This window comes from Hyla sarda, chromosome 2 (assembly GCF_029499605.1).
Source record: "Hyla sarda isolate aHylSar1 chromosome 2, aHylSar1.hap1, whole genome shotgun sequence".
NCBI lineage: Eukaryota > Metazoa > Chordata > Amphibia > Anura > Hylidae > Hyla > Hyla sarda.
Window position 1 is genome coordinate 330337456 of NC_079190.1, and position 15753 is coordinate 330353208.

At 42.2% G+C, this 15753-nt stretch overlaps 1 protein-coding gene across 3 annotated transcripts in view; it reads left to right on the top strand.

Annotated features, from left to right (window-relative positions):
• The window catches only part of PLXNA2 (plexin A2), a 325654-nt gene that overhangs the window by 280495 nt on the left and 29406 nt on the right, over positions 1 to 15753 (top strand). For all 3 annotated transcript variants that reach the window (XM_056557949.1, XM_056557950.1, XM_056557951.1), the window contains 6 exons: positions 3135 to 3228; positions 4376 to 4615; positions 4752 to 4895; positions 6503 to 6737; positions 8449 to 8591; positions 14636 to 14904. In XM_056557949.1, coding sequence (XP_056413924.1) covers positions 3135 to 3228; positions 4376 to 4615; positions 4752 to 4895; positions 6503 to 6737; positions 8449 to 8591; positions 14636 to 14904 — 1125 coding nt within the window. The remainder of the gene's footprint in view (positions 1 to 3134; positions 3229 to 4375; positions 4616 to 4751; positions 4896 to 6502; positions 6738 to 8448; positions 8592 to 14635; positions 14905 to 15753) is intronic.

Sequence of the window (15753 nt, forward strand, 5' to 3'; positions counted from 1 at the left end):
GACAGCATTTTTTTCACCCCAAAATATACACATTTTTTTAAATCCATTTATATTACAAATATACATAAATTCATGTTCCACCATCACACAGATTTTCCATAATATGGTATCTGATTAAACAGTAAATTTTTACTGAATCTCAAAGAAAGAACCTATGTATGAAGTCTTTGGATGCTCCATATTCTGGGGTATGGCGCCCTAATGCAGTCATGTACATGGGGCTTCAAGCTGTGTATAGGTACAAAGGTTATGAAATACAATTCACATCCAGAACTAGTGATCATTATGTCTATAGTGTTAAAAAGATGAGGTCCGGCCTATAGACGTTTGTCGCATCTTTAAAAGTACTTAAAGGAGAGCTCCGGTCGAAACCAATTTTTTTCAAATCAACTGTTGGCAGAAAGTTAAACAGATTTAAAAATTACTTTTGTTAAAAAATCTTAACCCTTCCAGGAGCAGGATAGGTTTGCTGTGGGGATTTGCTCCTGCTCTGGACAGTTCCTGACATGGACAGAGGTGTCCGCAGAGAGCACTGTGGACAGACAGAAAAGAACCACTCAACTCCCAACTGATAAGTACTGGAAAGATTAAGATTTTTTAATAGACATAATATACAAATCTGTTTAACTTTCCAGTTTATATGAAAAAAAAGTGTTTTTCACCGGAGTACCCCTTTATCAGACATTCTGAAAAGTTAGATGGAAAATACTATGATTGCAGATGTTTTCTTAAAGGGGTTATCCAGGAAAAAACTTTTTTTTTATATATCAACTGGCTCCAGAAAGACAGATTAGTAAATTACTTTTATTAAAAAAAATCTTAATTCTTTCAGTACTTATGAGCTGATGAAGTTGAGTTGTTCTTTTCTTTTCTCGGGAACCCTCCAGTTTAGGAGCAAATCCCTATGCAAACCTCTTCTACTCTTTGCAGTTCCCGAGACAAGCAGAGATGTCAGCAGAGAGCACTGTTGCCAGAGAGAAAACAACAACTCAACTTCAGCAGCTGATAATTATTGGAAGGATTAAGATTTTTTTAATAGAAGTCATTTACAAATCTGTTTAACTTTCTGGAGCCAGTTATATAAAAAAAAGTTTTTTCCTGGAATACCCCTTTAATCTTCATTAAAAAAAATCCAATATTATTGCCAAGGAAACAATTTGGAACATTTAAAAGATCCAGGGAGAATGAATCTGTGTTTGTATACATCAATGTTATCATGCAATGGTTTTGTAAATGGCTTATCCTCCCAAGTGAATATAAAAGATCTGTATTAGACAAGGCCAGTCAGCACTGCTGGTTTTCGGTCATATGGTTCTTAGATAAGGGAAGAGAAGGTCACGTTTTGATATACTATGACACCGCTTATGGCAGCATGATATTGCATTACACAAAAGAATTAGTATCAGTGGCCAGTTACCAGATGTCTTCTTCCTCTCGCTTTATGTACCCCTGTGAGTAAATCAAAATAATGGCCTCATAAAGTGTACAAATAAATATCAGCAAATATACATTCTCGTGTCAAAATTCTATTGATCTCAAGTGTTTGCATTGATTCTGGCCAGCGATTATATGGATCTGGAGCTACCGAGCCATCATTCTGCACAGTAATGTTATTGATTTGTATGGACTCCTTCATGGTTAAGGCGTCGTCATATTCTTCTTGGGTTTTTGATATGACACTTTTTATAGGATAAAGAATAGAATTCATACGTGAAGTCATATTTTACTGCATTTTCTGTTAACACACAGTAACACAAGCATTTCTAACATAAAAGGGTAACTGAGAAATCTCATAAAGTGTTGTTGAATCTTGTATGAAAAAAAGTGGACTGGACTTTATACAAGCAGATAGCATAGCTCAGTGTTTCCCAACCAGGGTGCCTCCAGATGTTGCAAAACTACAACTCCCAGCATGCCTGGACTGCCTTCGGCTGTCCAGGCATGCTGGGAGTTGTAGTTTTGCAACATCTGGAGGCACCCTGGCTGGGAAACACTGGCTTAGCCACACTACGTGCATAACATCAACTGTGGTGGGTATATATACTGTAAGTATAATAAAGAGCAGGAAGGAAGCAAGCCACAACCGAGGACGTGCCTGCTTTAACCTACCCATTGACTTCTAATCATTCTTGACACGAGTTTTAGTGATTCTGCCATGTGTTGACAGGTAATGCTGGTTAACATTATATATTGTAGTAATAAAATGTAGTAACTCACGTACAATACATCATTTGTGCTGAGTCAGCTCAAATGCAATAATGGGCATCTCACAGTCTTAGGAAGCTCCAGTAGGATACTATTCAAGGTTGGCAGACATCATTACTTTTGACGTTGAACTTATGGTTTCCAGTTGATCTTTTGGATTTTAAAAAGGAGAAGTATTTTACATTGGGGACAGGCTGAATTGTGACACCATTTCTGGAACCTGAGCCAGAGAAAGCAGGCAATTCCTGCGTAGAATATTACAGTAAATAACAAACAAAAAAGAGGGAGATGCGGCTGAAGCTTAGTGAAACAGCATGTGGGGGGGGGGGCAGCATTTGGGAGCATCAGATTAGATCAGAGCACACAGCTCTTCTAGCACAATAGATAGGAGAGAGAAATGCCAATTTAATAGAGAAAAGACCCAAAAAGGCATGGCCATGATTTATTACTTCTTATCACTCTGTAATATTTACTATGACCATGCTTCACAATGCTGATCCCTACCGATGGCCACATACCGGTAACTAGTCAATTTTTATCCCAACAATTCTGACATTGTACACGCAAATATTACCTAATGCAAGATAAAAAATAATAATCATCATCTCTGGAGAAAGCGTTCTACAGTGTAACATCCCATCAGACGTGATGTTTCATGCCATAAACTTCAGGTCACCGGGACCACTGTAGTAACAATAGCATCTAACACAGCAGATCAGATTAGTAGCACTTTAGTTGACTGTAATGGGCGATGCATATCTAACATCTCTAGCGTTACAGCCATCAGCCATGCATAGCAATAGGGAGCGATTGAAGAAGACATACGGTACATGTGCCTGGAGATACTATGTATTGTTTCTGTTTTTATACCAGTTTTTGTCTAAAAAAAAATAATAATCGTCTGCTTTTTTTTCTTTTCTCTTCCACAGTGGTCACACTTCTCTGACTGTCATTGGTACCAACCTTGACATCATACAGGAACCAAGAATACGTGTGAAGTATAACGGCAAGGAATCAGTAAATGTATGTGCCTGGCAGGCAAACAACTCTTTCTTATAGCAAAAAGACTTATGTTTTTCCTTGCTAGAATTACATGAAAACATCAAGAAAATATGATCTGAAAACTGCTGAAAAGAAAATAATTTGTAAAGAAAACGGGACACCTTTGATCATGTTTATTGTTCTCTGACAAGGTCACTCCTGTTAGGTCATTGCCTTGGTTTTTGTGTAGGTTTTAGAGAGCATAGCACCACCTAGTGTCCATGAGCAGTACTGATGGAAATTGAATTTTTACTTTTTCATTCTGTTTATTCAAAAGGAGGATTGATGCGAAGCTCACAGATCAAGATTGAGTTAGACCGAGCTGGCCAAATGTTACACCAATACCCTAAATGCAATAAGGTTAAACAGAAAAAAGAGAAGGATTTGGAGCTCAAGGTATAAAAATATATGAAGGTGAAGAGGAGTTAAAAATGTATTAATTAATTTATATTGAATAAAAGAAACAATCAAATGCATATGCACAGTCCACCCACAGGGCCCTTGAGGGTGGTTATAGCAAGATGAATGTACAAATAATGCAAAGTTGAATGTACAAATAAAAATATATATATATTTTTTCTTTGCATTATCTGTACATTCATCTTGCCATAACCACCCACAAGGACCATGTGGGTGGACTGTGTATATGCATTTGATTGTTTCTTTTATTCTATATAATGAATTTATTTTTAACTCCTCTTCACTCATATATTTTTTAGTCCTTGAGCTGCAAATTCTTCTCTTCCTTCTGCTTATTGTTGGGGCACATGTGAAAACTATTGCAGATACTAGCAATACCGGTCATCTAGAAGTCTGTATTGTGTGAGGTGTATTTTTTGTGGTATTTACTATTTGGTGATTAGTAAGTCCTTGTCCAGATGCAACATGCACAGTCATTTATGCTTCTGCTTTTATTGTACAGCTTGCTACAAATATTGTGCCAGAAATTAGCCTTTTTATTAGTATACATCCCTCTAGCCATGCCATCTTTTCATGAATTAAACTAAGCAAAACCTAACCTTACCTGGTGCATTGGAGCACAAAAATGTAGAGCATGTAGCTAGGTATTTATTTATTGTATTCTTCATTTATTTTGGCTTAAAGACAACTGCACGTTTTATTCCATCAGGTGTGTAAGAATGTAAATGCTACATGTCTGACATGCTGGGCCCCTGCCCTAACACCGGAGTATCGCCCGGGGCTGGATGCTGTGGAGAGACCAGACGAGTTTGGCTTTATCTTCAATAATGTGCAGTCTCTATTGATCTTCAATAACACCAAATTCATCTATTACCCCAACCCAACTTTTGAACTCCTTAGCACCACAGGTGTCCTTGAACAGAAGCCTGGTTCTCCTATAATACTGAAGGTAAGAGGCAAAGTACATAAGAGGTATGGTATTAGTAGACAGTACAGAGTCATCAACCAGGCTCAGTGTGGTTATGATTCATATAGGGTAACACTACAGCTTATGTCACCATATGTTATCTGTTCTTTCTCTATAGGGGAAAAACATTTGTCCACCTGCTGCAGGAGGGGTGAAGCTGAATTACACTGTGTTGATTGGTGATATTTCATGTGCAGTCACTGTATCTGAGACACAGCTCCTTTGCGAATCACCTAACCTCACTGGACAACACAAAGTGACTGTAAGTTGCTTCTTCCAACATATTTAAAGAGTTTGTCTGATATAAAAAATGGTTTTCTTGCAGGTAGATTATTCACATACTAATGTACTGTCTGTAGCTGGAATGATCACTTGACCATGATTTTGTTGGTGTCTGCTTGTGTGATGTCCTGTACTCTTCACACTGGTTACTTCCCCTCTCCTCCTCGCTGTAGTAGTGAGTCTAATCTCCATTGCTCCTTGTCTCACTCCCTCCTTCTCTTGGGGAGTGTCTTTTCCATGTTGGGCTGCCGTGCCATTAGCTGTACCCTTTTGCCCTGATAAGCCACTAAGGGCCTAGATAGGGCAGAAAGCACTGGGGTGACCTCCTCCTAAGATATCTGGGCCAAAACTGCTTCCTAGGGGGTGGATTCTGTAGAAAGCCACAAGAAAATCTGCAGTGGCATATTCGAACTATTAAAGAACAGCAAATCATGTAAAATAATAAAATGTACTTCCCTTACAAGTACCCTGATACTCCTTTTCTGGGCCTTCGCTGGTCCGCTGCCTGTATTTTTCTAATAGTATCAGTAATAGTGTTCTGACACATGACCACTGCAGTAGTCATGTCATTACAATGTTCCATCTCTGGAGGCTTATAAACAGTAATCTACAGAGCCACACATCATACACAGCAAAAATGTGCAAGTTGTTTGAAGATTTTGACCAATCTATTTTGAAAAGTCAGTAGGGAAAATCCACAACAGATAATCTTTCTACAGCAGAAATTGACGTTTCCCATTTAAAAATCCACAGGTTTTCTGTGGGAAACTTGAACTTCCACATGGAAAATGTCCAGTGTGTGTGCATGAGATTGATCTGCATCAGCTACAGATTTTCCGTGTGGGAATCTGCATAGAAAATTAATAGAAAATCCACCCCTTATGCAGTTACTATAAGGCTATGTTCACACGGCAGAATTTTTAAGCCGAATTCTGCGGAAATATTTAGGTCGGAATTTCCAATTCAGCTCGGAAATTTCTATGGGATTTTTCCGGACCGTGCACACGGCGGAATGGTGGAAACGTCTGCCTCAGAAATCCTGATTTTGCCGTCCACATAATTGATAAAAATGCATTGTTTTCCAAACGGTCCTAAAATCGGCAGAATATCCATTGTTTTCCGGGCAGGTATTCCGCACATTTTCCGCTGTGTAAACATCGCTTTAGTCTTCATTGAGATATTTGGAAAGGCACATTCCCTCCCATCTTTCAATCATGTTCTTTTTTATGAAAATGCTCTTTGACTCACCTATAAGCTAGGTAATCAGGGCATTGCTGTTTTGTATAATGATAGCGTATATGCAACAGTTACAAAATAGAATCTGGAATTATACAGGATAGTGTATTATAAATCATAAACTGTATTGGACATCAGAAAACAGTGTTACCTGAGGCATTGTCTACTCTAGATTTACCTGCAAGGCCACTTACCCTACCTTCCTGCTCACCTTTTAAGCCGTAACAGAATAAGCAAACAAGTAGGAGGCTAAATCAGACGAGTTTTAGCACTGCAAAACATTTACACAGTTGGGAGATTCCTTCACATACGGACATTTTTGGATATTCAAAGAATTTTCTGTCTTACTAGGTTCATGTCGGAGGAATGGTATTCTCGCCTGGATCTGTCAATGTGATTTCAGACAGCCTCCTAACACTTCCCGCCATTGTCAGCATAGCCGCTGGTGGAAGCCTTCTTCTGATCATTGTCATTATTGTGCTCATTGCATACAAACGCAAATCCAGAGAAAATGACCTTACTCTGAAGAGGTTACAGATGCAGATGGACAACCTGGAGTCTCGGGTGGCCCTTGAATGTAAAGAAGGTAAAAATTTAAAGTACTGACGAATTTCAGGTGTCCACAACCACTGTTCCATTTAAGCAATGAGCCCTAGAAAAGGTTAAACATTCCAAATCCTACAGACAGGTAGAGTTATTGATCTCGTTGATCCTCATTATTATGTAGTTTGACTTTATATTCCGGAGCTCACAGCTTAGAAGAAACACTGTCTATGGCACATTCCATCACCAGATTCTGAGCCAAGGTCATAGGTTTATGTTTCCTCTAATACGGAAAGAGACTTTCTGTCCCAACGTTTAATGTATTATTGATTTTGTTCCTACAGATTGGATCACTGTATTAAATGTGTCTTCTTTTGTTTTTGCACATGTTCTGTTGAGCTGAACAACAATCAAACATGTAAAAGGGTTTTGTTTCAGCAGCTGATCACTGATCTGGGATCTCTATACATTTCACTGGACAGCGAGCAAGTGGATAAATAGCTGCCATCTGCTGTCTGTGACTTTAACTAGCTGAACAATAATACGGTTGACCTTATACTAGTGCAGAGTGGACAAAGGTTAGGTAAAGATGGCAACACATGTACGAGAATGTATCATGTGTTACTACAAAATATTAAGCAGCTGGAATACTTAGCGAATTAGTGACAGAGATCAAACAGGAGAGTCCCTCTATGCATTTCTATGAATTGAGATAAGCGTTTTAAGTTGGAATATGCCTTTAAATTATCATTGGGATTATTAAATAAATAGACTCTTAAAGGGGTACTCCGGTGCTTACACATCTTATCCTCTATCCAAAGGATAGGGGATAAGATGCCTGATTGCGGGATCATGCACGCGGCACCCCGTTTGTAATCAGTGCCCGGAGCGTGTTCGCTCCGGGTCTGATTACAGTCGACCGCAAGGCCGGCGGCGTGTGACGTCACGCCTTTGCCCCGTGTGACGTCACGCTTCGCCCCTCAATGCAAGCCTACGGGAGGGGGCGTGACAGCTATCCACCCCTATGCACCCCTAGACATCTTATTCCCTATCTAAAGGATATGGAATAAGAAGTCTTATTGCGGGGGTCCAGCTGCTGGGGACCCCCGCGATCTCCCTGCTGCACCCCGCGTTTGTTTAGAGCGTCGGGTGCAGCGCCAGAGGCTCGTGACATCACTGCCACGCCCCCTTAATACAAGTCACGGCCGTCACGCCCCCTCCCATACACTTGCATTGTGGGGGCATCACAAGTGGGCTAGCCTCCGCATCTCCAGTCATCCGGCAGGGAGCAAAGTGCACGGAATGTCTGGGGTGCTGCAGCCTATCCTTTGAATAGGAGATAAGATGTCTAGGGGAGGAATACCCCTTTAAGGGCCACATCTACAACTATTGCTCTTTATTGCTACAATATATCTAAACATGATGTACAGATATATTCATGGTCACAGACTGCAACCAACCCTTGTGTAGTCTGGCCATGGTGTTTGTTTTCAGTGATTATTCTAGTCAAAGTTATCATTCATGTCAATCTTTAATGTTATATTGTACAATTTTATTTTATTAATATATGCCCATCATCATATTGGTATCCATACGTTTTAGTAATGGCGAAGCCATTCTAGGAGTATAATTCTAGGTTCTTGTATATGATTGAAATGATTGGTTGATCCTGCAGCTGCTATACTCTGCTATAGAACATCCCATGCAACCTGTGCAGACCTTTGGAATTAAGTATTTGTCTCCTTTATTTCCAGCTTTTGCAGAATTACAGACTGATATCAATGAATTAACTAGTGATCTGGATCGCTCTGGTATCCCTTACCTGGATTATCGTACCTACGCCATGAGAGTGCTATTTCCTGGAATAGAGGATCATCCTGTGCTTCGAGAGTTAGAGGTTAGACATGCTATTTTCTTTATTTTAGGATGAACATACTTATTGCACATTCTCATGAGCTGCCACCTAATTATATCTTTAAATCCTCCTTTCCCCCACCAGGTAGCAGTCCAAATGTGTCTAGTTTTGGGTGCCCAGCTAAACATTAGGTTTACTTTACCCTCCCTTGACCTACAGCGCTATCTGTAATAGCACAACTGCATCCATAAGTTTCATTACTGTAACTGGGTCATGAGATCACCAGTCTCACCCACAGCTTTATGTGTCAGAGGATCCTGGGTCACTTGACTTCCTCTGACATGGAATGACATTATGACCTATCAGACTGCTACAGCTAGCCACTATCCCCCTTTGAGGTCAATTGGAGGTGGAATGTGCACTCACTTTTTTGTGAGGGCTTGGGAGATGAACATAATGCATCTCATTTACCCTACCAGGAAGTGGCTGGGGGTACTACACAAAAGAAAGGTACTACACATATGTGGTCACTACTGGTTGTACTTAGTGACAACAAGGAATAACATATAAACCGCTTAAAGGGGACATACAGTTGCGGTCAACATTATTGACACTCCTGAATATTAAGTGCACCTTATGAAATATTTCTGAAACATATTTTCATGAAAATGCTTGAGTGTGTGTATGTATGCAGATATATATATATATATTATACTTACGGCGTCTGGAAGCGCCCAGCCCCTCCGCCGTTATTGCTCATATTATGAGTATGCAAATTAGGTCCTTGTGGCATGGGCAGAGCTTGGACCCGAGCTCCGGGCACTCTGATGTAATCTTCGGCCGGGCAGGCGCTCCGCAAAATATGCATCAGCAAATACACAGCAAATTATGGCACGTGTGACTGTACCCTTACAGGTGAACTTTTCATGGAATGTATTTGGACATGCTATTACTTATTTCTGAAGAGATTGGCTTTATTATAATAGGCCAAAAAAATCAAAAAATAGGTCTAAAAGGTGGCAGTTTTTTAAATCTTGTGTTCTGTTAAAGGGGTACTCCGCCCATAGACATCTTATCCCCTATCCAAAGGATAGGGGATAAGATGTCAGATCGCCACGGTCCCGCTGCTAGCGACCCCCCGGATCGCCGCTGCGGCACTGCGCTATCATTACTGCACAGAGCGAGTTCACTCTGTGCGTAATGACGGGCAATACAGGGGACGGAGCAGCGTGACGTCATGACATCACGATGCAAGTCTATGGCGGGGGCCAAAGGCTGTCCAGGCATGCTGGGAGTTGTAGTCTTGCAACATCTGGAGGCACCCTGGTTGGGAAACACTGTTTTAGGGCTTGGGCAACTTACCGGCTTCCATAGGATCCAGCGCCGCACGACACTGCCGCCCGACGATCTCCGTCACCGATCGTCGCTGGAACCTCGGAAGGGTAAGTGAACGTCTTCGCCGGTCCCCTTCAGCTGTTTCGTTTTGCAACAGCTGGAGGACTACAGTTTACAGACCACAAACCAGTGGTCTGCAAACTGTGGCCCTCCAGCTGTTGCAAAATTACAACACCCAGCATGCCCTGACAGCCAAAGCCTTTGGCTGTCAGGGCAAGAGCCCGGGCTCCTCATACTGCCTCCCCCCTACCCTCACTTATGGGGACACTGATATACATCCCCCCCCTTGTCTCCCGCCCGCGCCGCTCAGCTCCCGCTGCTACAAGACTACAACTCCCAGCGTGTCCTCACTGTAAGGGCATGCTGGGATTTGTAGTCTTGCAACAGTTAGCAGACAGATGGTAGTTGTGTGGCGCTGGCAGGTGAGGGGGGGGGGGGGGGGGAGATGTAAATCACTGCAGTGTCCCTGTAGCGAAGTGAGGGTAGCGGGGAGAAAGTATGTCAGAGCCCGGGCGGCAGTAGCTTTTCCTGCTCCATGTTGGAGCTGGAATAAATTTAGTCAATTTTTACGGATGTTGCGACTGTTTATTGCGCAGCTGCGACTGTCGCAGTTAATAAATACCTGGCCACTACAAGTCAAAAATGCAAATCAAGCGGGAAAAAAAAATTAGACTTTCTAGCTCTTGCTAGAGAAAGTCACACGAAAAATAGGGTAGGCGCAATTGCGACAATTTAGCTCCAAAAATAGTCAGAAAAAAATTACTAAACCCCTTAGTAAATGCCCCTCTATAAGATAAAAAAAATGCCACATTTTATACCTATTTTACTGCCATTTTTTGTTTTCATTTTACACTTTGTGAACCCAGCCTCAAGGGTGCCAGTAGTGATGACCACCGCGGTAGCTAATGTACTGTGCCTTTTCAAAGCTAAGAGTCATTTTTATTTTGCCTTTTTCTGTTACATAAGACCTTCAAGATGTAATACCAATTTTACAGCAGAGGTTTTTTTTAGGTGTCATACTTAGTTATAGGTTGTTTTAGCAAAGTGTAGGGTGTCATAGTGAGCTGGCCTAGACTATCATAAACGTAATTATGTATGTTAAATCCTTTTCAGACGATTCTTTGCTTGAAAAAGCTTTTTGACTTGAGGCTGAGGCTGCTGTACCTAGTGTACTAGAGCTGCTTACAAATCCCATTCAAAGACATGTCTCCTTATAATATTGTATATAACACAGAGTACATTTAAAGAGTACAGGGTGGGCCATTTATATGGACACACCTTAATAAAATGGGAATGGTTGGTGATATTAACTTCCTGTTTGTGGCACATTAGTATATGTGAGGGGGGAAACTTTTCAAGATGGGCGGTGACCATGGCGGCCATTTTGAAGTCAGCCATTTTGAATCCAACATTTGTTTTTTCAATAGGAAGAGGGTCATGTGACACATCAAACTTATTGGGAATGTTTTAACGTAACATTATTTACATGTTTCTGACCACTTATAAAATGTGGTCAATGTGCTGCCCATTGTGTTGGATTGTCAATGCAACCCTCTTCTCCCACTCTTCACTTACTGATGGCAACACCGCAGGAGAAATGCTAGCACAGGCTTCCAGTGCCCGTAGTTTCAGGTGCTTCACATCTCGTATCTTCACAGCATAGACAATTGCCCTCAGATGACCCCAAAGATGAAAGTCTACGGGGGTCAGATCGGGAGACCTTGGGGGCCATTCAGCTGGCCCACAACGACCAATCCACTTTCCAGGAAACTGTTCATCTAGGAATGCTCGGACCTGACACCCATAATGTGGTGGTGCACCATCTTGCTGGAAAAACTCAGGGAACGATCCAGCTTCAGTGCATAAAGAGGGAAACACATCATCATGTAGCAATTTCGCATATCCAGTGGCCTTGAGGTTTCCATTGATGAAGAATGGCCCCACTATCTGTGTACCCCATATACCACACCATACCATCAATTTTTGTGTCCCAACAGTCTTGGAGGGATCTATCCAATGTGGGTTAGTGTCATACCAATAGCAGTGGTTTTGTTTGTTAACTTCACCATTCACATAGAAGTTTGCCTCATCACTGAACAAAATTTTCTGCGTTCCAATTTTTGTTTTGCCCATTCTGCAGCACCTGAAACTGCGGATACTGGAAGCCTGTGCTAGCATTTCTCCTGCGGTGTTGCTATCAGTGTGTGAAGAGTGGGAGAAGAGGGTTCCATTGACAATCCAACACAATGGGCAGCACATTGAACACATTTTATAAGTGGTCAGAAACTTGTAAATAACTCATGGAAGAATAAATTAATTAAAACCAAGCACATCATTGTTTTTCTTGTGAAATTCCCAATAAGTTTGATTTGTCACATGACCCTCTTCCTATTGAAAAAAAAAAGTTGGATTCAAAATGGCCGACTTCAAAATGGCTGCCATGGTCACCACCCATCTTGAAAAGTTTCCCCCCTCACATATACTAATGTGCCGCAAACAGGAAGTTAATATCACCAACTATTCCCATTTCATAAAGGTGTATACATATAAATGGCCCACCCTGTAGTATAAATACCCTGCACAAAAAAAAATAAGGGAACACTAGGATAACACATCCTAGATTGGAATGAACTAATCATATGAAATACTTTCGTCTTTACATAGTTGAATGTGCTTACAACAAAATCACACAAAAAATTATCAATGGAAATCAAATCTATCAACCCATGGTGGTCTGGATATGGAGTCACACTCAAAATCAAAGAGGAAAAACCACACTACAGGCGGATCCAACTTTGATGTAATGTCCTTAAAACAAATCTAAATGAGGCTCAGTAGTGTGTGTGGCCTCCACGTGCCCATATGACCTCCCTACAATGCCTAGGCATGCTCCTGATGAGGTGGCCTCCTGGGGGATGTCCTCCCAGACCTGGACTAAAGCATCTGCCGACTCCTGGACAGTCTGTGGTGCAACTTGGCGTTGGTGGATGGAGCGTGAGGTCTAGCATTGTCTTGCATTAGGAGGAACCCAGGGCCAACCGCACCAGCATGTAGTATCACATGGGGACTGAGGATCTCATCTCGGTACCTAATGGCAGTCAATCTACCTCTGGCAAGCACATGGAGGGCTGTGAGGTCCCCCAAAGAAATGCCAGCCCACACTATTACTGACCCACCGTCAAACCGGTCATGCTGGAGGATGTTCCAGGCAGCAGAACGTTCTCCACGGCGTCTCCAGACTCTCTCACGTCTGTCACATGTGCTCAGTATGAACCTGCTTTAATTTGTCAAGAGTACAGGTGGCGCCAGTGGCGAATTTGACAATCTTGGTGTTCTCTGGCAAATGCCAAACGTCCTGCACGATGTTGGGCTGTAAGCACAACCCCCACCTGGGGACATCGGGCCCTCATACCACCCTCATGGAGTCTGTTTCTGACCATTTGAGTGGACACATGCACATTTGTGGCCTGCTGGAGGTCATTTTGCAGGGCTCTGGCAGTGCTCCTCGTTGCAAAAAGGCAGAGGTAGCAGTCCTGCTTCTGGGTTGTTACCCTCCTACGGCCTCCTCCACGTCTCCTGATGTACTGGCCTGTCTCCTGGTAGCACCTCCATGGCCTGAACACTACGTTGACAGACACAGCGAAAGCACTGCCAGCATTCAAAAGTGACCAAAACATCAGCCAGGAAGCATAGGAACTGAGAAGTGGTCTGTGGTCACCACCTGCAGAACCACTCCTTTTAGGGGGTGTCTTGCTAATTGCCTATAATTTCCACCTGTTGGTTGTCTGTTCCATTTGCACAACATCATGTGAAATTGATTGTCAATCAGTGTTGCTTCCTGAGTGGACAGTGTGATTTCACAGAAGTGTGATTGACTTTGAGTTACATTGTGTTGTTTAAGTGTTCCCTTTATTTTTTTGAGCAGTGTATGTATCGTAATGTCATTATATTGAAGATGGGTATGCATGCCTTGCTGTGTTGTGTGAGATGTACCATCCATCTGCTTCATTATTGAAATGCACATACACTGCTTGAATTACTAGGCAGCTTGGCAAACCCAGGAGGTAGCGTATTTCAGACAGAATCTTTCTGGCTACTGGCACAGGCTGTTTTCTGTTAACTCTCTGTCTCAGAGCAGCTATGGGTCATTGACCCACTGTGATGGACTGCAGCCGAGCTAGGAGTCGGTGCAAAGATGCCGGTAATGAATTCCAGGGAAGGTAATGGCCTCATATTAAATCTGTCTCAAGGGAGGTAGAGATAAGAGGGGGCTAGATATTCACATGGGAAAGGCAGAGTGGTGGCAGCAGGGAGACAGGTTGGATTGTGCATGGAGAAAATGTTGCAGAGGTAGAAATGGCACTTTTATTGCAGTACATTGGAGATGTCTTCAATTGCACACGGCAAGGTGTATGCATAGTATTGCTGAAGGCAGCTATAGTGCATCATTCCACATCTTTTTTGAAATGATAAATTTCATTCTATATCACCATTCATACAGCTGGTGTTCATTAAAAAAAAATGTGGTTTCTCTGCCGATGGACTAGTTATACTTTTCCATTTGAACTTCTAAATAGCATTTTACCCCATACACACCAGACTGCTGTTGTGACAATTACTGCACGCTTTCAGCAAGCAATTAGTTAACAGTAGTCTTAAAAGTCTCTTCCTCTCTACTACTATTTCTTTAGGTTCAGGGCAATGGACAGCAGAGTGTGGAGAAAGCCTTGAAGCTCTTTGCACAGCTGATCAACAACAAGGTTTTCCTACTGACTTTCATCCGCACCCTGGAGATGCAGCGTAGTTTCTCCATGCGTGACAGAGGAAACGTGGCTTCGCTCATCATGACGGCTCTGCAAGGGAAACTTGAATTTGCCACAGATGTCTTGAAACAGCTGCTTTCAGACCTGATTGAGAAGAACCTAGAGAACAAAAATCACCCCAAGCTGCTATTACGCAGGTGAGGATTGGGACCATGTAAGCTATTATACAACAAATACTGGTAGAGCTTCCTCGTATTCCAACTTCTCACAGTAGATGCGCGTTCTGTGCCCATGGCAGAGGTCACAGAATAGAAAATCAGATACTCATCTGGCGCTCGCAGGATCCGTCCAGGTGGTCAATAAGGTAAAAGACTACAGGTGTGGTAAAGAGTTCAGTCTTTATTTCTTCATAAAGGACAGACAACGCGTTTCGAGGGATCGCCCCTCTTCCTCAGGTCATGGGTCCTGGGTCTTTTACCTTATTGACCACCTGGACGGATCCTGCGAGCGCCAGATGAGTATCTGATTTTCTATTCTGTGACCTCTGCCATGGGCACAGAAAGCGCATCTTGACAAAACCGCCTCGGCCATCTCGAGAAACGGAAGGATACAGGCTGCCACGGATCGCACTATTTCGATACCAAGCCCACAACGGTGTCGCGCTCGCAGCGCGACGCAATAAGGTGAGCAACTTCCCACCCCCATTTTTTCTCTTGTCCCCACGAGGTAACGGCACAGGGTGCGCTGGTCTTTTGTTCCCTTTTTCTCCTCCCTTTCTAAAACTTCTCACAGTAGTTCCTGTAGAGAACATGTATGTTTTTAAAAGCTAAATCAGATTATTGCACATTTAATAAATATAGCTTTACTTTTATTGCTATGCGACAAATTTGATGTATAAAATGTATAATTTATGGATTAACTAAATGCACCTTTATAGATAGTCTGATGCTTCATGGCTGGTGAGAGTTCATTCTTTGAAGCGCCTTGTGTGATCATTTGTATGTTTGTGAAGCATTAGCATAGATTGGAGTTCTAGAGTTCAAGTG